At 38.4% G+C, this 26,611-nt stretch overlaps 1 protein-coding gene across 2 annotated transcripts in view; it reads left to right on the top strand.

Annotated features, from left to right (window-relative positions):
- LOC124171831 (ski oncogene-like) overlaps positions 1 to 26,611 on the top strand; it is a 136,068-nt gene that overhangs the window by 75,811 nt on the left and 33,646 nt on the right. For both annotated transcript variants that reach the window (XM_046551183.1, XM_046551181.1), the window contains exon 2: positions 5,472 to 5,719. In XM_046551183.1, coding sequence (XP_046407139.1) covers positions 5,472 to 5,719 — 248 coding nt within the window. The remainder of the gene's footprint in view (positions 1 to 5,471; positions 5,720 to 26,611) is intronic.

Raw genomic sequence — 26,611 nt, 5'->3', positions numbered from 1 at the left:
ATGATCACATGATCATTCACAGGATCATGCAGGCAAAATAGAACATGTTATAATTTTCACTGAATAATTTTGCGCATGAAGGTTCATTCGCGAAATGTTCCGTCACACACGGTGAATGATCATGCGCATGATCATTCGGAATGATCATGCGAATGAAATCATTCGCCGTGTATAGCGGCCTTTAATAATGGTCCATAGTTTCATCCATACTCCTCTACCAAATTCTTTTTTCAAAATCCACGAAGCTCTCCGCTCTCACGACCTGATTTTATTCCAAGTTCCTCTTCATTCCGGTTCTCGTTACCGCTATCGAATTATGGATTGACTTCCCTTTCCTGAAACCAAACTGACCGTCGCCCAAGTGATCGTTTGCGCTCGCCTATATTTGTCTATTTATAATCCTCAACTCCACATTCGCCGCACGCAATATTAAGCGAATAGTCCTCTAATCTCCGCATTCCTCACCTTTCTTATAATTTGGAAGCAGTTATAAAACTGTCTTCATGAAATCCTCTGGCCAAAACCCCTCCTCAAAGATCCTGCGTACTAGTTCAAAAAACCGCCCCTACCCATAAATTCTATGGAAGTTCATACAGGATGTTTTCCACCCCTTTCGCTGTCCTTGCCTTCACATCCCGCAGGACTCTGTCCATTTGTTAGATCCCTGGTCCGAGATTTTCCTCCTCCACCGCACTCTTCTCCTTAATTTTCTATCTTTGCTATCTCCACCTACTTTGCTATCTCTGAGGAAGAGTGGGCCGGGTTGTGGCCTCATCTGGGCCCGGTAAAAGATATGAATCGAATCAAAATCTTTCGGCCCTTTTCCCGGTTTCAAAAATTCCTCCGCATATTACTTCCTCCTACACTGAACCTCGTCGTGCTCTCTTAGCATCCTTTATTAGCCTTTTATTTGGAAAAGTCTTGCCTCCTTTTGCCGCCAGATGACGACTTCACCCTGGCGTACAGCGTGCCTACTTCTACTGCCCCATGAAAATTTTCCACGTTTTTGGTACTGTAATTTTGCAACCTATCTTCCCTTGCCTTTTTGGTTGCCCGCCTAAATCTATTACTCGTTACCCTAGACGTCCCTTTTGCCTTTCTCTGTGTCCACTTTCTTTCTTTTCCTTCTCTCCTCCATTTTCCTTACCATTTATCCGTAATATTCGGTTCTTTATCCGTTTTCTCTCTGCTCTGTGAGTATTCCCATTTTTATCATATCCAACCCTTCCTCTGCATAATTCCCACCTCCTGGATTCTATTTTCCCCTAGTTCCTGGCAATCATTTCTCTTATTCCCCTTCAAATCCTCCATCTAGTATTTCTCGCCCTTTTATTTTCCTTTGTCTTTTGAATTCTGCTTTCATCTCATAAGCAGTAGGTTGTGGTCTGAATCCGCAACCATGATGTAGCCTATTTTATATCTCCCAAGATCCCCTGGAATGTTCCATGTTTGTATCTGCCCACATGATGTGAAAACCATATGTTCATGATAAGTAACAGGTTCCTCCTGCAAAATTCTAGCGCCTTCTCCCCGCCGTCAGTAATGTAATCCAAATTCTCTCTTATCGTTTCGGTCCTTTCCTTCTCCGACTGAAGCCTTCCAGTCCCCCCATCGCTGTTATATTTTTCGTGTCTAATTATTTCCTCTAGCTTTCCATACCTCCCTTATACTTTCTCCTCTCTTTAGTTGCTGGTTTGCACGTACACCTGAACCACCAAAAGTTCGGTGATTGGGACCTCAATTCCTACCACCAGGATCCTATCTCTTGAATGCTTTATGCCTTCCATTATTTTACCCATTTTCCTGTTTAATACCTTAGCCACCCCTATTTGACTAACCTCCCCTCCAATATGCATAACACTATACTTATAACTACGTATTTCACCCTTTTATATTTTTAAATCACGATATCTATTTTTCGCGATTAAATGGAAAGTGAAAATTTCAAGCGCGCAAAAACGCGACAGCTAAGTAAGTATGAATGTAACGAAAAGCCCGTGTGACGTCATTCTGGTTCCAGCTACCACTGTGTGAGGCCACCTTGGTGCGAGGCTATGAGCGCCGCTACGATGCAGGCTGCTAGCAGGTAGCGCTTGGCTTAAATAAGGATTGTTAATACCCTTTCAAACGAAGGAAACTTTCCGACCATAGGCAATTTTCATAGGTGATTATTAAGAAATGTTTCCCTGAGCTCTGTGCCTGATGCATGCATTGGTAATCACAGATGATGTAAAACTCCTGACTGCTCGTATAGCATATGGGTCCCTGTGACGCCACGTGGAGTGGCATCGCATGGGCGCCAATCTGGCCTTTTTCAAATGCGGTTAAAGTTGACCATTGCCATTCGTCTAAACTGAGATTTCTAAAACCAAATAATTTGTATATAATGAATACACTAATGGTGGATAACGAATCGCAATCAATGCTTTTCGTTTTCTTTGATGAAGGAAACTACCCTATTGTAGAATATAACAAGAAATCGTGGTTTTTGGGTTTGAGGGCCACTTTATGGGAAAACATCAGCTTGCTCAATGAGCGGGCCTGGGTGAACACTGCTGGATAAATGTTGATAGATTAAGAAGTTGTAAGAATTTCGGAAATCAAATGGTAAAATCTATCGTATATCTCATGCATTACAAACTATGTATTTCTCTTATATTCGATCGCTTCACAATGTTTAATCCCTTGAAGAAGATTTATTCCTGCACCTAATACTGCAGCAAGTGATAAGTTATGAGTATGAAAGTTTTTAGATTCTCAATTCACCTCTGTGTACTCGTTTACATTTCTTGAGCAACATGCTGTATAAGGATTACGAGAAGGCATACTTCAGTGCCTTGAAAATGCTTATGTTTTCAGACTTTTTTCCTCGTTCTTCGACATCGTCGCCAGATATCCGCTGCCATATCCCGGATCAAAACAAGTGCTGCTAATTTTATTGCCGTTAATCGCTTCTTCATATAATAAAATACGAGTAACGAGTCAAAATACGTTTTCTCACTCCCGTAGTCACAACTTCTCGTCACCACTTTAAATTATGGCAAAGTGCTGGAAAACAACGGCATGGGGAGGGCTGTAAGAGCCAAAATCGGTAGGTTATGAAAGTCTTCCCGCTAAATCGGCTGAGTCTCCTTTCTAAGCTCTTTTCCGTCACTTATACGCCATTTCGGAAGCCCTCATTATGCAACTCAGGGCTCCCAATATTAGGGCCTGCACCGATGTTTGAGGCTAGAAGCCTACATCTTGAAGGGTTCTTGATTTAAGCTGACGTAGGTCCAGGTACTTAATCTGACCCGAAATGACGGAAATACGCTAAGTGCCAATAAGTCACGAGTAAACCGATAGGCATATAAAAAAATTGGTTTTATAAGTGGTTGATGAGCTCGGTAAACCTTTACTTGCGAAATATGATGTTTATGCCATGTTTCCGGAATTTATTTTTTTGCACCCATATCTGAAATATTTCAACGGCCCCGATACTTTTAAAGTTCTCAGTTCCCCGGTTAAATGTCCATTTTTAATGCCTGCGGACCATGTGTGACGAAATATAGCGTTTTCTGTTATACGTTAGTGAATATTAAAAGCACACTTTTTGCACTCCTCCTGATGTACAGGAAGCGTACACTTAGCATATAACATGATATTTACAATAGCACGCCAAGAGTACATGAAGAGTGCACGAAGCCTTCAACAAGCGTTCAAGCTTCCTATCCCATTCCTCTAAGCGGTTCATTGTTGTACTTCGGGCATACATATAGCGTACAGCTTTGAAGCAGTGGAGGAAGCGTAAAGACGCGAATCGCAGTGATGAGAGTGAACTTACGGGAAGCGTGTCTAATACGTTCGTGCACTACTGAGGACCGATCAAACTTACACCTTGCATACTTAAACGTCTCATGTTTACTTAAGTCCTTTAAATTTGCGCCTCCCATTTTCGGCGGTGCTCCTCAGGTGTCAATACAATCGGTATGTTGGCAATGGTCGGGGTTGATATGGGGGTCAACTACCTCAGTGGTGAGGTGTTTAAAGTGGCGTACCTTCTGTTTACGGATATTCTTCGATCAAAAAAATATTCCCCTTCATTCAATTCACCGTTGAAGTAGTTAGCCCTAGCATCTACCCGGGCCACTGACGTCACGTCGCATGAGCAGCGCGACTCCTGAGTCCTGTGACGCTAGTGGTTCATAGTTAGCTCCTCACGAAATGTTTTGATTCCGGGACCAATGTTTTGTCTTAGCAATGCATCTATTGTTTTCGTTATTGAAGTGCAGTAACACGCGCTCATATTAGAAAATTCGAATCTCCCGGCTGAGCCGGACAATTCGTTAGTCATTTGTTAAGTGCAGATCTTCGATCTGGTAAATAGTAGATCCGTTGTTGGAGAAAAGTATTATTCACAGAATCAAAACTTTTTGGTGAGTAGTCATATGCGGTCATGTGGAGCTTGCTCTAAGCCATCGACGTCACACACCGTGTGAGTCCCGTTGCGCATACGCAAATTGAAACAACAAGCGCAAAATCATGTACTGAAAGGGGTCCTCAGGTGAAATTATCCATAGTTTGACGTCAGAAATTTGATTTGATTCTGAGTCAGCCTCTATGGTGAAATTTGATAAGGGTCTGGTTGCAGTACGTGTCAGAAGGATATTTTGATATTACGCATGCATGGTTGATATCGTGTGTCATGGAGAAGTTAAGTGTATAATTTTTAACATTGATTTAAAATTGTCTTTACTATCCGAGAAAAGAACTTAATTATATCTTTGGTGTATATATTTTCATTTTTAAAAGACCAAGAAATGAAATATTCAAGTTTCGCTGGCATTTCAACCATTTTTTGTGCGATACATGGGTGAAGAAAAGCAAGAGACCATTCTCTATTACAATTGGTGCCAAAGATCATTTCAATGCTGGTTTATATATCTGGCATTTGTTTTACACACTTGTCTCTAAATTTTCTGTTTGTAGTTGTATCTAGGTAGGGAAGACTGGGGTTTTCATATTTGCAAGAAATTTTTAACTCTTCGCACTCTTGCCGCACTGTTATGGAGTATAATTGTAATGTTTTATCCATGCTCTCGGCCCGCTAACTAATGTATTGCCTCCCATGTATTTAAATAAGCGAATTGCATCTATTACAAATATGCCTGCAATGATCTCAATTTTATTTTTCTTGGTGCTAAATCTTTGAATGTGCGATCAAACAAAACTTATAATTGGTTACCATTAGTTAGCTATTGTTTTGAATATTATTTATTATCGGATTTGCATGTATTCACAGAGTTAGTTTTGAAATTAATTGTTTGATATTTTTGTGCAATACCTAAATTATCATTTTTCAATTTTAGTACATGGGTATAAGCGTTTGATAACATTTAATAGATTTATTAAAAATGGGATAATACCAAAGCTGAAACCTTATTTGTTTTCCATTCTCTGAAGACTAAAGCATTATTATCTTTTATTTGCAGGTGGATGTTATTGACAGCAAGGATGAAATCAGGAAGAAAGCCAAGTATGAAAGCCCATATGGACCTTATCATCTCTATGCCACGGCTGACCCATACCATGTTCATTGGTATGACACGTGGCCACATTTGTCTCCCTTCAGTCATTGGCCTTCATCATTCATTTCAAAGGAAACTAAAGGACTGCTCCTCTCTCAACCGATGCATCGGGGTGCTCTTCAGCCTCCGACGCCACCCATCCTCCGTGATAGGTGAGTGCAAATTTATCAATATGTTATTGGCTTTGATACTGCCTGTCATCCAATGACATGTCTATGAGATTGCTAAGAAGTGAGTACATAGCCTTTTCTTATACATATATGTGTCTACACTGATGTTACGTATGTCATTGTATCATGTTTTTCATGGTGAAAGTCAAAATCACATCATAGTTTTTGGCATTCAATGTGAGCACAATACTGCCTGAGCCTAGAAACCAGTGTTCCTGGCAAGATAGAAGTAATGGCAGCGCGATAATTTAAGATATGCCTAATATCCCTCAATAATTTTTAGTGTCGGCATCAAGAAAGGTGTAATTAATTTTTAATCGGTAAATGGTGAACTTAATTCATGTGCTTTGGTTATGGAACTCGAGAAATTGCTGACAATGTGAGAAATTCCTCTGTAGTGACAAAGTAATGGAAAAATAACCCCTGCATCACTTTGTCATCCAAATGAGTGATGTTAAAATACTGGGATATTTTGCCTCATAAATAAGGTAATATCATTTAGAGGAGATCTAAAGGTGAAAAAATATCTTTGTGATAAAGTAGTACATATTTATTTCCTACAAGTGCACACAATGTGAGAAAAATCCCTCAGTGATTTCAGTGCAGCGATGAGAAGGCAAAGATGCTGAGAAAAATGAAAATTCCATTTTCTTGAGAATGCATACTAGTCTTCTTGTTGGGTCAATTAGTCGAAGCATGTGAACATGATTTAACACATAGTTTGGATTTAAAAAGTCTTTTGTAAAGTTTTCCTCTATAAGATCATGAAAATATGGTTGCATATAAATCATACTTTGCGGATTTGCAGTAGCTTTTAGTTTCATATGGTCTGTAATACTTGATAATAGTATGAATGCTTGTGACAATGGTCAAATGGAATAACTTATTATTAACAATTAATTTGATTGCAATAACTATTATTGGTGATTATTTGTATATTAAGTCTTATATAAGGTGTGTACTAAACTAATCTGATGTAAGGAAGAAAAAAAATAGCTATTTGGATGAAGAGAACATAAGAGATCTAAATGAGCCATTCCCATCATTATGGTCATCACAAAACTTCTATCCTGAGTGTGTCATTCTTTTCCCTAGTCCATACTTTAGGGCAGCCAGCAGTAACTTGCCTAAGTCAAAAAAAATTTGGATTGTTTTTCGTTGACTTTGATTTCCATTCAGTGCCAGTTTATTCTTCTTCATGTACTTCACTATCATTAGTATTTATAGAATGGATGAATTGACCTACCATTGAAACATGATCCCTACATGGTTTAGACATCTTTGTGCATCATGCTAAATTTGACTTTTCATAGATCATCATCACGGATAAAAGTGTGTTCTTTTTACTCATACAGGGAGAAAAATTATAAGTGTCACAAAATAGCTGAAATTGGTTTTCAATATAATCTACACGGAAAATAAAATATACAATTAACATTTCGTTTGAATTTTATCCCATTTCCTATGGTACAAATAAATCATTCAGCTAACTTAAGTAAATGTTCCGATAAACATATCTGATACCTGCCTCTGAAAAATTCCGAAAATCATCAGAATGGCTGTCTGTTTTAAAATATTTGGTAGGTACTTAACTACACTGTTTTGCAACTAGCATAGGAAAATTATATTTTCCCTGTAAAAATCTGTAAGAAACCTGTAAGAATCATTTAGAGTGTGGCTTTTGATCTAGTTGCTTGTATTAAGTACACATTCACATAATGATATTCTATTGTGGAATTGGCATTACAATTCTTGACATTAATTAAAGACAGATGTATGAGTTTTCAGTTCATATAAAGTTTTTTCGTTATCTCTCCCAATTGTTAAATACTCCAGAAAGGAGGGAAAGAAGTGGAAAAGAATTGGGGGAGGAGGAGGAGGCAAAGAAGTGAAAAACAATGCAAAGAATGAAAGGTTAAAATAAACGGAAGAATAGAAAATTGATGCGAGAAATCGTAAACATGAACTTGCTTACTCATGCACGTAGCAGGTTTGCCTAATTTTGCCTAAATCTATATCCATTCCCTTCCTCTGCCCACCGAAGATTATAACAGTAGGGAATTTTATATTCGCCTGCTGCATGTCTGTAGAATGTTTATTAATTGATATCAAACATGCATCTGGAAAATATATAGAAGAAAATTTAATGCCAAATTTACAAACCTCCCGCAATAATGTTGGGGTAGCATGGTAAAGGAAAAAATAACGTCCCTTCAGCCACTTTGATAACACCACTGGAGCCAATTAGAGTGGAAAGTGAGTGTGTGAGATTAGTGGATTGATTTCTCATGAAATACCTGCACATTCAGGCAACCCAGCCAGCTGTTGAATTAGAGGTTTCAAGAATGTTTCTGCTATCGATGGAATAAATCTATCGTATGTTCATGGAATTTTTCTCTGAGCAAGAAAAAACTGCATATTTGGGTGGGTGAAAAAATTGGTTTTTCAGGGGTAAAATTCAAATATAACTCAAAATTTTCATATTTCCATGTTGTAGTGTAATTGAAGTTCAGTATAGCCCAAATGAAATGCTGGAATTTTTTAAAAAAGTGATTCAATTGGCTAATTATATTCCATGTTTGTGGTAATGGATAAATATTTGATGTATGCACTTATTATCTAGTTCTGCATGTCTGTTTGCAATGATGAACTACCCGTTTTTTTTGTTCATATGTCCTGCCATCTGAGATGAAAACTAGGTTGTTGAATTAGTCTTATCATACTATTAAATTATTAATTATATATATTAACCCTTTGTGACAAGGTGAGTTTCTTTCATGCCGGTGTTCACAAAGATTTATTATGACTTTATCGCTTGTATTGGCTATGGGAATCCTTCTTTAGTTTTCAAAAGCTGCTTTTTCGTTGCAGTATGGACATTCATATGTGAATTAATGGCAGTCTTTCATGAAGAGAATATATATTTCTGTGAATACTATCGTGGAAAGTATCAATTTTGTTAATGAGCATTCAATAATTTTTTGCTTTCTATATTCTATTTCTGATGATGTCATTTTGGTAATTTCAGACAGAAACAAGGAATAATTTTATCTTTACAGCACCGTGGTTATTTTCTGGCGTCCATTGAAGAGAAATATTTGACACATAATTAAGAATTTAAATTGCCTAAAAGAACTTCGAGCTGTTTCACTGATGACCTTTATGCAACAATATCTGAAAGATGACTGGCAATTTCCTTAGGGTAGTTTCGATTGGTTTAGAGGCTCTTAATTCTCCTAACATGCACAGATTTCCACATGAAAATTTCGAAATATTGATTGAGATCGAGATTAGAGTATGTGGTTCCCAATTGAGATTTAGGTCGGGGTCATATAGATGCTATTGATGATAGGTGTGACATTGCTTCTCGACTAATTTCAAATTAGTGGATTTTTGTCTGAAATTAGTGTTTGAGGCTGTGTTCACAGTTTACTTTACTTGATTGCTTTTGAGTGTGCCCACATTTGAACAAGAAGAAGCTGGATCAATGGTGGCCACACTAAAGCAATTAAAAATCAATTAGCTATTATTAAGTTATTTATGTCTTACATTTAATCTATTTGGTACCTTTGAATAAATAACGTGGGATTAACTTAAGGGTTGACTGATAATTCATATATCCAAAATGACTTAACATAAGATAGCCTTTGACAGAGATTTTTTATTGGTTTGGGTGCACTCTGCACAAACATTTCCTTAATTTTTCATCCTTTTACTAACATATTTTAGTTTTTAACTAATCCATGTTATTTTCTGATCATCCTGTGATTTAGTTTGCAGTGCATTACTAACTTATATTGTGCATTATACTGTGTTATGGTAATTGATGTGCATTGAATTGGTGATCCAGGTTAATATTTAATCTCCATTTTGATTTCAGCAGGGTAATCCAAATTTTCTGGTTTACTTGTTATTTAAATATCAGTTTGAAATTGAATGTATAATCGGTTTTATTTTAAGTTTGGATTTTGGAAGCTCGGGTTTGTTCTCACTCTCTCTTCATTTAGGAACAAAAAAGCAATGTTAATCTAATGTCAATCTTCAGCAATAATGGAAACTTTTCAAATGGCATTAAAAATACTTTTCAGACTTGGTATCTCTGGATCTATGATCCAATTTGAAAGATCATCATCCTATTTGAGAATCCAGTTACTGCTATTGATTAATATATGGGCAGTGTATAAGTATCGCTATTGAATTGCACACAGAAAATGGGCTTACACAAGATTTTTATAATGCAGTTTTGGAGACACCTTTGTCAGATGCTTCACGGAGTTAAATATTTCTTGGTCATTTGTTCCAACCCCATGTTTACCTGCTTGTCAGTTGTGGACAGCAGGCAGTAGCACCTTGAAAGGTATGAATGGTTACCCATCCAACTTGGATCAGGGACCGTCATTGCTTAACTGGTTCATCTTACGGGCACCAATGTGTCAGTATGGATAGGTTCTTGCCTAAATAGTTCACATTGCTGTTACTAAATGCTAACCAAAGTGAGCAATTGAAGTTTGATAATAATCATGTGTTAATTATTCTAATGTACAAGCATCAAACACGGGAAAAAAGCGCATGAAAAACTTACACAAATTCCTATGTCGCTGCGTGTTCCTAATTTACTCGATTATTCAAAATCGACCAATCCTTACGCTAATTTTCTTTTTTCACCAGGTACGGCGCTTATTTTTCCACTAGCGCCACGTATTGACGTATGGGAACTGGAATATCACGTTAAGTGCTCCGTACGGATAATTTATTGCTAATTTTCTATAAACAATCTTTTATGGTATGGTATTTGGAGGGAGCCACTGAAAGCTTTGGGTATTCGTGTCATACGGAAGGGTGGAGAGGAGCTCGGCGTCGGCATTAGCCTGCTCTAAAGGCCGTTTTACTCGGGGCACGTGATTGCGCAGGTTAGCAATAATTTTTTTTTAGTGATGGGTCGATTCCAAAATTTTATCGATCCCGATTCCGATTCTGAAATTTCGATTCCGATTTTACTGATACCGATTCCATTGATTCAGATGCCATAGGCTCCAAGAAAAATATCACTTAATTCCAGGCAATAAGAAAACCACTTTAAAAAATATTACTCTGTGAAAGAGCCAGTTGACAAAAGCATCTTTCGTATCATCACTATGTAATTAAAATATAATAGCTAAATTTCAAAACAGAACATACCTGAAAAGTGGTGTTACATGATAGGTATTACTTAAGAATATTGGCACTCATAATATGTCGACCATATATATTTATCCAAACTACAAGGGAGAGCCCTGAGTACAGAAATTTTCATAGCTGTAATAAAGATTGCATACTACGTATATGAATCATGTAATACTTGGCCTTTTCAAATTCTCAAGCAGAAAAACCAATTATTCTACATGCTCAGCCAGCAGGTTTTGACGTCTCCATGTTACATTATTACTGCCTGCAGAAAATTGCCTTTTGCTACACACTTGTGTGACTGGGCAAGTACTTTCCTACCAAAATTGCAAGATTTCAGAGACTTTGGAATTTTTATTAAAAATTATATCAACGATTTTTTTGATATTGAATCTTCATGGAATTCAAGTGGACGAAGCGAACGAATTAAAGAACTAAACTTTATTTTGTAGAGCCAAAAAAATTCTATACTTCTCACGTCATTTAATCAACCTTAAAATCTCTTCCTTTTTTCAGTTCAAGAAAGAAACTAAACGCTACAAATTAATATCACATCGGTCGGACGCAGTAATAAAAAAGGCTAAAAGAGCCTTTTGGTGTGAAAACTCCCCCTTCCGCGCGACTCACCTCGGCGAATGAGGAAAGGGAAAAAGGGTATCGGTTGTTGCCTTTCACGGAAACAGTTCATTTTTCTCTCTATTAAGCATGCTGACTTAATCTCTTCACTTTACTTCAATACCCGAGGCATATTTCTTATGCGTGGGATGGATCCGAAAAATATCCAATCCTTAGTATTTTCACTTGAGTAATGCGCTAAATGTTCTAGTCGATCTATACATAACCCTTTTTAACATCCTCAGTTTAGTGTTTGAAGTCAATGAAGACGATTATCCATGCTTTAAATGATGATTTTCAAGACTAATGTTTTAAAAAAACTTGAAAAATCGGCCTCAGTTACCGAGCCTCTGAGTTCCGCGGCGTGTAGCTCAGCCTTGACGCGCGATTGAAAAATCGCTCTTATTTCCTTCATCACAAACTTTTTTTCCAAGATTTCTAATTAGTAATTTTTAAAAATCTCTACATTATATTGTGGATCAAATTTTCCGAGTTATATTTTACGTAAACGAAAGATAATATCTACTTTATGTCAAATTTCACGTGAAAAACGGGTCGGCCATTTTGCGTTGTAAAACCAGACAGATGAGAGTCAAAATCTTCAAAAGTCATTGAAAGTATAGGCAAAGCACCAGATCAAAGGAATATTGCGTTTTTTATTCCATAAAACTCATACCAACGCATAACCACTTGGATAAATTCAAAGATTTTTTGAGGAAAAACGATATCTCGCGTGGCATTGAAAAATTGGTCATGTTTGGGCCTCTGTATCTCACTAAAGGTTCGTATTTATGTAAAATGGCATATAAATCTATATCTGGTAAGGATTTATGAGTATTTACGCTAATTTTCAAGTCTCTATCCCCAAAAAGGTCATTTTGGACTTTATTCCAGCTTTTTCCGATTTCGGACCAGTGTGCGCCGGGTAGGAAGACGATCGGCCGCCGCGGCTGGCGTAAAGGTATTCGGCGCCCACGTCGACAACTATAGTGTATTCGGCAAGCTGAAACTAACAGGCCAAGGCATTAGAATGACTTATCGGCTTTAAAAACTGCATTATTACATGAGTTTCATGATAGCGCTTCCGGTCGGCAGATTGCGGGACCTACTAGCCTCGAAAGCACTGTAACCTTAACTACTCGACTCGACATTCGTAATGCTACTCGAAACGCTCGAGTCGAGTACCAACTACTCGATCGACTTGAATTTTCGAGTACTAGCTCATCCCTGGAAGATGTGTTTTGTTGTTACGATTACGTGGCGCGAAAATTCAAATTACTGTTGGAAACGCGGTGGTATATTTTGTTGTTTGAAGTACTACTGGAATTGGAATCGATTTTTCACCTTGGCAAGTACTCGTTTTCGATTCCGGTTCTTGGTCGAGAATCGAGGAATCGAATCGAACCGACCCATCACTATTTTTTTTTTAATTGCGAGAATGCGAGCTCGGAATTAAGGCCGTTTTACTCGGGGCACGGAATTGCGCAGGTTAGAGCTGCAATAATTTCTAAAATGGCGTGGAATGCGCTGTGCATGAAAGAAATTAGAACAGGGGCTATTTTGCCATCTAACGTCCACGCATTCTCGCATGTGTTCTAGCAATTCACCGCTTTACACGACGCAATTTTGACTGCGCCTTCGTACACACGTCATTTTGTGCAAGTGCGTGCCCCGTGTAAAACGGCCTTTAGAGCTGGGGTTATTTTACCATCTCGGAGACATGCATTCACGCATGCGTTCTAGCAGTTCACCACTTTATGCGGCGCAATTTTTGCTGCGCCTTCGTACATGAGTCAGATTGCACAATGACGTGCCCCGTGTAAAACGGCCTTAAACGATTGGCGCCCAGGGACCATGTCCCATCAGACGGACGGAGTGCCTGCACTTGAAGTGTTCTCCGCACAGCACTCTGGCAGGGATTGGGCATTTATGAAAAATGAAAGGCCTGGTTAAACGGTACATTAACCCGTACTAGTTAATGTCTGTATGCATGAGCGATTTTTGTGGACCGGAATGGAACATTTACGAATGCATGAACCAAATTAGGACACGTTCTATTTTATTTTCATGTATTCGCACAAGTTGGGTGGATATTAACTCTTATGGTTAATGCATCTTGTAACCAGGCCTTAGATAACAATGCGCCCCTAACCGCTGCTCGTTGGAGTGATGTTCGGCGGCATGCAGCTGTTTTGCTCGTTACGTCCGCTTTTTTTTCGGAATGAAAACCTCATCTTCATGGCGAGGAGGGCACAAAAAATCAGCAGAATGTATTTTTCTATGGGAGAAAACGAATGGTCGGGGTTTGAATGGAATTGGGTTGCTGTTTGGACGAGAGGAGTTGCTCGGATGAACCGCCTCCCAGTCGATGCTAGGGAAACGTGGAATGACTTCAATTTTTACCCTTGATCGATCTGATATGCCCCGTGAATGCTTCCAGTTTCTGTTTTTAATTATGATTTCTTTTGCGAATTGCTTTGGGCGTCCCCGATTCCCTTGCTGTCTGCTCCACTGGACGCTGAACAACGTGCAAGAGGGAAGGATGTTGGGCAAGCTCGGAAACGAACGTGGGGAGTATGAATTGTGTCATGTCGCACTGAGGAAGGGATATAGGACAGACGGGGGCGATTAGTGTAATTGATGTATCGTATTACATGTAAAATTGCCGTAACAGTACATGTATTATTTTGAACTGCATTAGTACCAAAAGTATAACTTGAGTGCATTCGTGGCGGCGATGTTCAGGATAAGTCATTTGAACTGGTCATCCTTTCTTACTTCAAAGAGATTTGCCATTTTATTGGCAAAACGGGGGTAGTTTATCCAGAGAATTACGGAAAGTGAGTGGTTAAACATGATACTATTACTAGTCATGCGCCAACATTATGAAATCCCTTAAATAGATATGCGCAGCCCATTTTGAGACCATTTTTATTTATTAGAGTTTTTCATTGTGGTCGGGTCGCGCATTATTTTCAACTATATTCTTATATCGATTTGCTTGCACTGCCTTACCTGTGATGGTGATTACCAATAGCAAATAGTAGGTATGATTTTATCCAAGTAATTAGTTTTGATTCCCTTTTTTCTCATTGTCTTTGAGATTTGTTGAATAGTATGTACCTTTACAGCATATATATATTCCGGTGGCAGTTATTATGAATATGAGTTTAATTTGTGTTCACGTACATTTATCTCTTTTTTCGTATACGTGATTTTAATTTCTTCATCTGGTAATATTTGTTTTTTTAGACTACCTGAGGAAGGTTATTTTTCCTGTGCATAACGATAAATTGATGCGATGTTTCAATAATGGTTGGCAATTCCCCATAGAAGAATTAATTAAAAGGGATTTCAGTGGCTGCAAACTGGTAAATAAGATATAATTAGACTATGAAGGAATTAGGTGAAATTATGATTAGCGATCTGCAAGCCTTTCAAAATGTTTGCTAGATACTTCCAACCTGTAATTTTCCACGAGATGGATGTCAATCATTAGTCGACATTATCAGGATACGTATTTCGGGAATCCGTCGCGTAATTTCTTTTGGTGGAAAACGCTTGTGATTGGTTCCCAAAAACTTCACATTGATCACTTAAAACATATGCACGCACTTAAAGCCATGCACATCCAACCGAAAATACTTGCTGCATTGCTACTCGGTGATTTATATCCCCTGTATAATCTAGCGTGGGATTCTCTTCCCTTGCATTCTCTGCACCCGGCACAACAAAGTAGGTACTCACAGCCATGATCTCGCAGGATTTAAGACATTACAAGAGATGATAATAGTGAGGATAAGGTACGCAAACCAGCGCAGCGGCCATTTCTCTACCCCCGTTCATTGCAACAGAATGGTATGTTGTACTTACACACAGAGGAGCGTGAAATTTCATAGTACGTTTCCTAATACGGAAAGTGAAAATGGCAAGGGTCCGTTGCATCCGGAATCCCCGCAACCTGCATAGCACTGATGCGTAGATGGCCGCTGATAACGGGCGCAGCTAGGCGACAGTAGAATGTACTATCATTTGCAAAAGTCTTGCAACAAATCGAGCGGCGCCACTTTCGCTCCACAAAGATTGTGCACGGAAACTGTATGATTTTCGGGTATATTCAGCAAACCAATACTAGTCTTCATGGTTCAATATATGGAGAACGGGTCATTAAGTGGGTGAGATATTTTTCCATCTTTTTCAGTCTCGGGATTTGATCGCTTCCATTTAAGTGAAATTTATGTTCCCCCAAACACATAGTAGCAATTAAAGCAGGAGGAAAGATCGAAGGTAATTCCTCAGAGAGATTTAAAAAAGTTTGTAGCTTGACTCTTTTTGAGTGATCTTAGCTCTTTTCAGAGAGCTGGAAATCACGAGTCGTTCACTGATGGCGGACTTTTGTTTACATCTATCGACTGGGGTTGATTTTTTAATACAATATCTACGACACAAGATACGAGGCAGCTTTGATATTCCAAGTGTTTCATCATATAAATATCTGAGCAAACACGTAAAATATGAAATTAGTTAAGCTGATCGGCATTAATCGTTGCGTAAGTAACAACAGAGTTCTCCGGCGTCCGTCAATCGGTAAAGATGTATTCCTTTCCACGTATTCAAAGTATGAACAGGAAAACTTAATTTCAGCTAAAAGTCCCATTTATAATGATTTTCGGATTTCAACAGGTATTGTTTGATGATATGTTCCACTGCTGAATTAGTGTGAATGCGTATAATAACTCTACGCTGCTATGTTGTTGATGATTAAGTTATCATATTTAGCTGCAATCATTTACATATACTCTGATGAATACGGGATAATGTAGGATACTTACTTAGCATCATTAATTAACTTCTCTACTTACATTAAGTAGGTTACATGGTATTAGGAAATGTGTTTGTTGGCAATACGTGTAATGTTTAAGGCAAGATTGAAATCAGTGGAATTGCTGCTCATTTCATAAAACCATTGAAGTCGAGTAGAAGGACGTAAGCAAATCCTAACAGAATTTCTGTTTGAAATGAATGTATTCGCTTGCTTCATTAGAAATACAAATACCGAGTTAGAAACATAATAACAAATAATAATAACTTATAAGGACGATACCATACCGAAGTCGCAGGCGACAACATCATAATATTCCTATTGTATATACTAACCAGCCGAAACTTAAAGTATGCGAAAGCCTCCGTGCTCAAGTTATAATCATACTAACGAATAAAATACTAAGATACCGAGAAAATGATTATTTTGATCAAAATTCGTTCAATTGAGAAGCACATGAAAGCAGCTCAGTGTTACAATGACAACAAATCACTAAAATTATCGCTTGCCGATAATGAAATTGTAATCGCTCGGTGGATAAACACTGGGTTAGAAATTGTAGGGGCCCGCGTTCCATTCCCTCGCATGTGCGAAATTTTTTATCCTCCTCACAGCCGTATTTTATTTTAAAGTGTTTTTATTTTTTAAATGTATGTTAAGAGGGTACCAAATGTTAATTTTGAGCATTTTTTACAAAAATTTCTAATTTAAATGATCGTGCGTCGGGAATCCTGCGTTGTTAGCGCGGTAGGACGAATCATTGCGTTTTCCTTGAAGGAAATCCTATCAGAATCACTGGTGAATGTGATTCTCAGTGCAATAAGGTTTCCTTTACAGGTCCGTAACTAACTGCTCATCATTATTAACCTTTGGGACGAGAACTGTTGTAGTAATCTAAGGTTCCATATACGTAATTTCTTAATTAGATCAATTTTAGCTGATTAAAAAGAAAATTATGAATGATATTTTGCAGCGATTATGCTGTCCGTCTATGTAGTATGCTGCCTAATTGTCATCAACTTGTCGCCATTTCCTACCAAGTTAATTTTCATCCAGTAAAGTTTTTCAGAATAATTTTACCCTTTTCCGTTTCGTAATTAAGCAGTGACGGAAACTTTTCTTAGGGATAGAAAAAGATGTAAATTAAGTGAAGAATTTTACTTTTAAACTTTAGACCTCAATATTCTATAATCATTGTTTTTTTTAGACAGTAATTTTGATGGAAAGGGACAGAATGTGAAATCAGCTGATCTACCAAGTACAATCTTAGGAATAACCTATGTAATGGTAATCCTTAATCGTGCACGCACCCCGGCGCTTATTTTTAAATATAGGAAAGGCTTATCTTGAGGTATTTATCAACTATTTTTCTAGTGCGTACTTTCTTCAAGCAAATTATGGCATCAACATGTATATGATAGAGCTACAAATTTGCCCTATTTACACTATTTTGGAAGTTTATGAGAATCATTTACGGCCTGCAAGTTTTACTCCAGGTAACTTGCTTCCTCGTCCCTGGCTGGTAAAGTTGCGATACAGATGTAGAGCAAGACGAGGTGCAGGACCTATCAACTGACGAAAACCACGGCCCGGGAGCACCCGATTCAGCGTTAAGAGCTGAGGGAGCGGCTAAATTCTGCGCAAAATATTTTACCTCCCTAATCGATATTCTGGAATTAAAAAAGGGCGAATATTGGTTGAAATTGACTTTCAATTTAATCTCTGTCCGTTGTTGTTATTGGAAAGCTTACCAATGGAGGCATACATGGATAGGGAAAAGTCGTTATACTATTAAGTCACTCTTTAAGTTGGCTGTCCTTAATAATATAGTAATGACCGAAATATTAAAATGGAAACAATAACTAATTTATTATAGCAAAAAAGAAGATTAATGCGACATGATCACTAAATATGTTAGTGATATCGTAAAAATTTAAGCCTCTCCTAGATATGTAAACAGTAAAAATAGAGGCACATTCTGCTAGCAACGATGAGGCCTAGCGATTTTTTTGGCAATCAAAATTCCATTTTCCGAGGAAACATTTCCATTGGTGTAAATATGTTTGTCCAATTAACAAAAATTGATAATGAAGAAGATAGCTTATGGAGCTATCTTTATCAGCTTCAACCTACGTAAAGAACTATTTAATGCCAATCAATTTAAGGTAGTGAAGACGAAAGAGCCGTGTTTTTTTCCGGAAAATTGCCAGTTGATTTTTTTTCATTTATTAATTCTCCTATATCGAACAAATATTTCAACAACTTAATATAAAGTCTCCTGAATGACATTGAATCCCTAAAAAGTGTTACGAGCGAGTTGATTTCCGTGTTCCTAATGGCGAAATCGTGCCCCCAGCCGGCCTTATGGGGTTTACCATTGGAAGCCAGGCCTCTTAGGTACCCACTCTTTTAACGGGTAAATATTTTCAATTATCTTCTCCAGTGAACTACGAGTATAAAAACAATCTCAAACGCCGCGACGACGGCGACGACGCAACAACATCTAGACATCTACGCTCGTTTACTCAACTGAGCATCGTAATGATTTCCTACGTCTCACTCCCGTGACACGATGACCCGTTCGTGAGTCGTTCCCGAGCTACCATGAAGATTCATACCCAGATAGTGATCAATCAAATGTAATGGTGGCCAGAAATCGACAATGGAGCGAAAGTGGCGCCGCTCGATTTGTTGCAAGACTTTTGCAAATGATAGTACATAGTTCCAAGACGCATAGGGAACAATGGGTCGAAAGAGTTATGTGCGAGGTAACGACGACACTTTCTTTCTTTGTGCCGTTTATCTAAGGCAGGGGTCTCCAATTTACTAGGCCACGAGGGCCACATTCCAAGTTCCGAATCGCCCCGCGGGCCGGATAGCAAATTTGCCGATGACTGAAGTATTCGTTACCAACGTCTACTGTAGTATCCGGTGGCGTATTTCTTATTTACGAACAGTTGAAGGCGACTTTGACGTGCAGTAAAGCGCTGCAATGCTCCTAGCGGCGTCCCACAGAGTTAAACGAGCGAGAATCGCGCGCTACTTGAAACGAGTGCGCGGGCCGGATGAAAGCCCTCCGCGGGCCGGATCCGGCCCGCGAGCCGTATTTCGAGACCCCTGATCTAAGGGAACGACTGAGGTGTCAGTTTTATAGTTTCAGGTTGGAAGTTTCTCTTACTCGTATCGTTGTTACTGTATTTTATGAAGATTTGATATCCCAATATACTGCTGCTTAAGGAATATTTTGCGCTTAAGGATCTTGCACCCTGACGCTAGCCATACGATAAGCGATCCATATTTGTCATTTGTTCCTTAAAGTTCTCTATGCACCTCGTAGCGCTAATAGACGATTGAGGTACGGAAGGGAACAATTGAATGGTGTGAAAAAGGAAATAAATATGGACCTCAGAGTGAATATAAACCAGAGCACTCTTCTGTGGCTGTGCTATAACGAAAATGCGAGTTCAACATTGTAATCCTCAATTTCGGTATTATTATAGAAAGTGGAAAAGGTTTGTACAAATTGGAATTCGTATTACTAAATTTGACTTAATTCTTGATAATTCCTTTCTCTTTCTTATTGAATGTTAAATTAAATGTAAAAAAAATCCAATCGAAACAAACATTATTATAATAAACGCTATCGTCGAAATCAGCCGATGAGGGTCATCAGACTAATTAAGTGAACTGAGATTTTGCTTTTTCTGTCTTGGTCCCATGAGCGGAAGCTGATTATCCCTCTTATTCACATTTTTTCTGAGGTGTACAGTATGCCCAGGGGGACTATAAAGAGGAGGCTCCAGTCCGTCCTGTAAAAGCTTGATTTATTTTATGTTGCCTCTTCCCTCGCTTTTTAATAGGTTTTGAAAAATATCTGCAACGCGGCGGCGAGTGCATTTAGTTTCAATATTTGCAATTAAGCGTTTTTCAATTGCAGGGAATAGTATTGAAAAGTGATGAATTAAATGTATTTATTATCTCAAAGATGAATTTTGGTCAACATCCCTAATTATAGTTTATTTCCCCGTGAAATTAGGATCGCTCCAGTGTCAGAGACGTAAGTGGCGACTTTCGTAAACACATTTAAGTGCGCGGTGGGTGACAGCAGATTTAGTGGCGACCTGGAGAATTCTCTCCGGTAATAGTCGTGGCGATGCCAAATGGAAAACACCCTCTGTACTGGCTTCACAACGCCTTCGACTTATTCGGTAAGTCGCCCCTGTGCATCGTCGGCGTAGGGGTTGTCAACGTGGCTGTCCTTTGCATCGCTGTGGACACTTACGGCCTCGGAAACCTCTGGTTACTCAAATATAGATTCCACTCCTTTACCCTCTTCCAACGATTTTACCTCTTGAGAAGGGCAGCCACGATACTGTGGAAGGCTCGGTTCCAGGCCACGATATTGCTGAAATTCATTCTTTATTTAGTTCCGGGTTTTTTGTTCGAAAGTCACTGCCATTCTATTTTACCAGAATAAAAATCAGCTTAGATGGCAACTCACGTTTTCGGCAGCTCTCCAAAAGCGTCTGTTGCCGTCTGGGTCAGGGTGTTTTTTAAAATACCATTGGTTCTTGGCAATGGTGCATTGCTCACACGAGGATTTTCAGGCGAACATTAAAGGTTTAGTGATGGCTTTTCCTCGATATTTTTACTATACTCCGACTTCAGCGTTGTCAAGTTCCACTGCACTCATTTCGTTCCAATATGCTTCAATCAAAATTTCAGACGCATCGAAAGAAACCCTTGCAATTTTCCAAGATTATGATTATGATCGTGGATAATTGTCAGTATATATTTTAATGTGGAAAAATTCCAAGCCATCACGCTTGAATCTTCGAATTTCAGTCAGACATATCGATTGTAGATATTGGTCGGTGCTAATGTTTACTCTTGGGTATTATACTGTTCCTTGTCGCCGTTTTGGTTGCTAATTACTAAGTAATTTTGATACCGTGTTTCTTCTTCAGTCTACGGTCTCAATACTGGAACCAAGTGTTCGGTATCTACTTGTTGATCCCTTCCCGAACATTATTAATTCCTCTTAGATTCGTGTCATTTTCTTTGCTCTCGCCACATCGTTTCAAATTCTTTTACGATATTCGTAACTCCATTCCTTCATTTGAAAATTATTTTATAGCCTTTAGAATGTAGTCCATGTTCACTATCCCATCGTTGTTCAACCGAGCGCGAACATATTTTGGATCCTTTAATTTCTCTGTTTAGTTTCTTTCTATCGTTTATGTCCACTATTCCGTTTGGTAATATTTCATTTTGTTCGCCCATTTCAATCATTGTGAATGGTTTATACCCGGAGATTCTTAGGTGGAACTTCTCTTGCGAGGGATTGCGATACCCGCTCTGGAACTAGAGGAATCTTTCGGATCTTGAATAATCTCCCGTTGCCCTTGTATTCTAATTGTGATTACCACAATTATGGTTCAACCGCCTCTATGGGCTATCAATCCAGTCATCTTGGGATCCGTTTATTTCCCTTTGCCCTGAGAAGGCCCTTGGCAGTTGCAAGTGTTCCTACGTCCCTGTATGCGTTATTCCATTGAAATTATATGTTATTCTTTTGCATATTAGTCTGTGCAATCTTTGCCCTCCCCCCCCCCCCCCCCCCATCAAGTGGATGTCAGGATTTTCTCATCGTTGAAACTGGGAAATTTAGGCGCTTTCCAAAATCTAGTACCTCTTGGAGGGTGAGGAATAATAATAATTGAAACAATTGTATAATGTAAGTGCCTTGAGTCAGTTTCCATCTTATTTGGTACAAATTGTCGGGCTCTATCGCATGAAACCGTTTGTTTTTAGTGTGCTCTCGCGATTCCTTTCTGACGAAATTATTTTCGCAAGAGGTCAAGTCCTCTCACAAAATAAATGACTACAGCCCTTTTCTCACTTCGTGCATTATTTTTCACATTTCAGTCATCACTCTTGGTAGCCTAAGATCTGTGCTTCCGGTAGCTGTACGGTACTCGAAACCTGAGACCAATTTTGAAACCGCAACTTAGTGCTATGATATGAAGCGTAAAAAGTTTTCTGATGAAAAAAACTTGGAAAATAAATTATATGGAAGTACTATAACTTTTTCTTTTTTGTAGGTATTAAATTTAATTGAAATAAAATTTACATTTCGAATAAACAGTATACAAATAAACACTATCATCGTAGTCAGCCTATCTTGCCAAGCACGTGGTTTCCGATTTTTCTCTTTCAGTCTAAGGGTACTACTTAGAGGATGCCCTAGTTCCTCATGTGAGAAGTTTGATTTATGTTGCCACTTAGCGCGCTTTTTATTCGAATTTCAGAAATGTCAGCGGCGCAGCGATAAGCGTAGTGCGATCCATATTTTTTCAATATTTTCACATAGAGTATATGCACTCCCAAGAAATATCATGTATAATTTATGAATTCGATTGATAATATAATCGATAAAATTAACTATTATTGTCAGCCCTAATTATGGTTTATATTCCCGTTAAATTCGGATCGCTGTACCGTCAGCGTCGCAGGACTTAAAAAAATCAATGGACTTATTAAAATACGCGGTGGGTGACAGCATATCTATTGACCGACTGGCTGGCCTATCCTAAATTGAAATATTCGTGATTTACTCCTAGGTTTGCGCTTCCTCGTCGAAATGGCGGCCACTTACAAGCTTGTTAGCCCTCTGGATGTGGCAAATGCCGTCGTGAACCGCACGTTCGTCTTTCCTCCCTTTTCTTGAATCGTATTCCTGCTCGAAAATATCACGAATGTGCAGTGTTGTCCCCACTTGCGTTTCTCGTGGCTTTTCTTCATCGGGGTATTTTAGGATTCAATGGAGGACGGCAAAAACCCGAACGGCTTCTTTCCGCCATCTTTATCCCATAGCCGCCCCCTAGAATCATCGTTTACAGCGTTGCCAAGATTTTTATTTTAATTAGCTGCCACCTAAATTGTGTATGGTACTTCTCCAGTTTGACTCATATTGTGCATTCCATTTTTCCCTAAAGATGCCTCTAGTGGGGTACTCCCAGACTTAAACTGATGCCGTGTAAATTGTTTGAGAGTTTTCCAAATATAACCAGTTCTTTTGGCGAAAACTTTTTTGCCTCAAAATGCAAAAAAAAATATATTTCGGGTGCTTCTGGTAGAATTAATTAGAAATTCGAAGCCTTGGGGAGGCTGTCTTGTTAACCAGCCACGTTGGGGCCGTTATTTTAGACCGGAATCGTAATTCATGAAAAGAATTGACAGACGGAAGGAAAAATGAGTTACAGTGAATGAATAATCTTTCTCATGCAGCCATTATCTTGTGAGTTTAATGCATAAAATAACTCCCAAGTTGCCGCACACTTTTCATATGTTCGTTGCATCATATGCTTTCTGGTTCATTTTCTCCTTCAGGGTGAACCGCGTCTGCTGTTTGTCGTGATGTCATTGCTTATGTGCCGTAATTAATCCTCTTGAAATATGATTTCGTTTCGGACATCGTATAAATATCATGTTAAGGCTCTTGTTAGTGAGATGAATATAATGACTGGTCATACGCCTGTTGTTACGTATATTACCTGTTATCGTACCCATGCTGATAGATGAAATCAGGCGAACTAGACTAGGAGCTTGTTTAGTGGTCCTAGCGACGTTCCTATGTGGATTAATAATAACAGTGGATCTATATGGACCGTGATTCACGAGATCAAATGGCGGTCGCTATTGAGTGTGGATTTATTAACGAAATAATGGCATAAAATTAAGTAGGTTTCATATGGTTGTTTATGGGTTTATGGCTAATATGTTATGGATTTACGAAGGGTGTAAATTCTAAAATTCAAGAATAAGAAAGAAAAAAGAATCTTCAGTGATGAATCGAAGAAAAAAGATTTTTTGCCCACTGCTATAACGAAGCAACGTTTAGAAATGTAACCGGTTTTTAGTGAAGTATGCTGGCAAAACTCAGAAATAATTCTGTTGGGTATCATTAAGATCGAACATTTGCTGCTGTGATTGTGAATTTCATTAATTTATTCGCGTTATAAAAAGATTGTCTTACGTGAGAATGCAAGTATTCTATTCTTAATGACATTGCTTCATGCTGCTAACTAATAATATCATCCTGAGATGCTAATATCCCGACTCTCTTACAGCTGATGATGCATTTTAGGATCAAAACACCTAGTTGCAGCCGGATGTTGCGATGCTGATAGAATGGCGCATCGCGGATGCGATTTGCGATTCTAAACGAGAAAATACAATGCGAACGAGGCAAGGATGCTGTTGTAGCGAAGCTTTCAAATCCACGGTATCCTGCAAGTTTTCCTTCTTTCCTTGCGCTCAACAAGTCTCATATTTTACTCACTACTGCTTTGCACAGGAATTAAGTCCACTTCCACTATGTTACTGCATTTAAAGTAATGCATTAAACAATTCTGTATACCCTCTGATGCTAGGCCGTTGAAGTTAATCGTAGTATCGAGTATCTTGTATGATGTTGGACACGATATGGTGGAAGTTCTTTATATTATTAAAATAAGACATTGCAATATTTCCACTGAGTTTTATTACTATAACTCAGTGGAAGAGTATTATTTACAAAACTCAGTGGAAATATTGCAATGTCTTATTTTAATAACGTAGTATCGAGATTAATGTTTCACTGAGTTTGGGTGTGTAATCCTAAAGTTAAATATTTCAAAGTTTCACGCATTATTTGATATCTATTACTTATGGTAGCGTAATAATTGGTTGAAATATGTATACATATATGCGTGGGAAATCACTTACTCGAAGCTAACCGAGAAATAATTAGGGGATTGTGATACTCATAGCATGTTTGTGCAGATATTTTGCTACTTAGGTACTCCAATTCACATTCTATGTGCTTTCAACACTTTTGAATGCAATTGAAGTCTCTTTGTCCGTCCTCGGCACGCATTGTGCAACTTTCGGAGTAATGGTTACAGTATTGCCCCCAATGACTAACAAGCAGGTAAAGTTCATAGAGTTTACGTTAATGATTCTCTGTAGTAGCAATGAAGACTTCTCGGGTTCTGCCCCGGGTGAAGCCCTTCCGCCGGTAGGAGATATGGAGGACATCACCCAGTGCAGAACCAGAGAAATCTTCACTGCTACTTTTCGCCGGGAAAGAACCAGACATTGCAATTCCCGTAGTAGTATTATCTTTTAGATATCAAAATTATCAGGTGATTGATCATTTCGAATTCCTCTCGAAATTACTGTTAAGAATTTCTAATAATTACTGTATGACAGGTTGTGCGTTCAGGAAACATGGTCCATTAGATAAAAGATTCTCTGCATTTGAATAGCCACACTCTTCACAGGGATGTTGTAGGGAATTTTTAAAATGCTGGCTGTATCTTTATCTCAATTAACGTCATTGTCAATTTTCTTCTGTTTAATTTTAACACTTTTTTCACGATTAATGAGATCCGTATGATCTTCTCACGTTCTTCTGATTTGAAATTTTTTCTGAAATGATCCGTAGGGTACCGACTTTACCAATTTTTTATAAACAGTTGTACATCTTTAGAATGGTTAAACAGCATCTCCTATTTGTCTTCCGCGCTTGCTTTTGCAGAGTGGAAAACACAGCAGTAGTGCTTGCAATGAATAACATACATAAAATTGCAGGAAACGACGTTATTTGTGTTTTTAAACGCTTAAGGTAACTATTTAATTAAATTTAACAGCAATGAAAACAACGTTGCGATTACGTAGTTTATGCATCTGTTAGGTAAAATTCGAAAAGTTTTAAAATACAGTACTAATATTCGTCGATATGCTGTATTGCTTCTTCTGAGAATATTAAACATTCAGGAGTCACAGGGTTTGAGTTCTTGCAAACGGCCCGTCGAGGTAAGAATTGATTGCGGGGCACAAAAGATCGTGCCATTCCGTGAGGATAATGAAACTAATGGGACAACGGGATAGAGGGAGAACCGTTGAATAGGAGAATTGGAAATCTGACCTGTATGACAAATAGTAATCGTATCTATAGTTGAATTAGCTGTTGGTACGATGTGGTTAAGGTTTAATAATAAGTACTCTAACCCTCATCTGCGAAAAATGAGTTCTTCATATTAATATGTGGAAAAAAATTTCGGAGAACCTTTCGTATATTTTGATTGAAAAGCTAATAATTGGTGGTTCCACATAATTTACATATGCGAATATGGTTTAGAGGTTGAACATCATCATCAAGTGCGAAACAATCCGATCAAAAACCACTGGTACGTACTTGTATGTATTGACTTATTTTTTCAGCGGTG

This window comes from Ischnura elegans, chromosome X (assembly GCF_921293095.1).
Source record: "Ischnura elegans chromosome X, ioIscEleg1.1, whole genome shotgun sequence".
Lineage (NCBI taxonomy): Eukaryota > Metazoa > Arthropoda > Insecta > Odonata > Coenagrionidae > Ischnura > Ischnura elegans.
The sequence above is the reverse complement of the archived record's forward strand: the minus strand, read 5'-3'. Positions and strand labels throughout refer to the sequence as shown.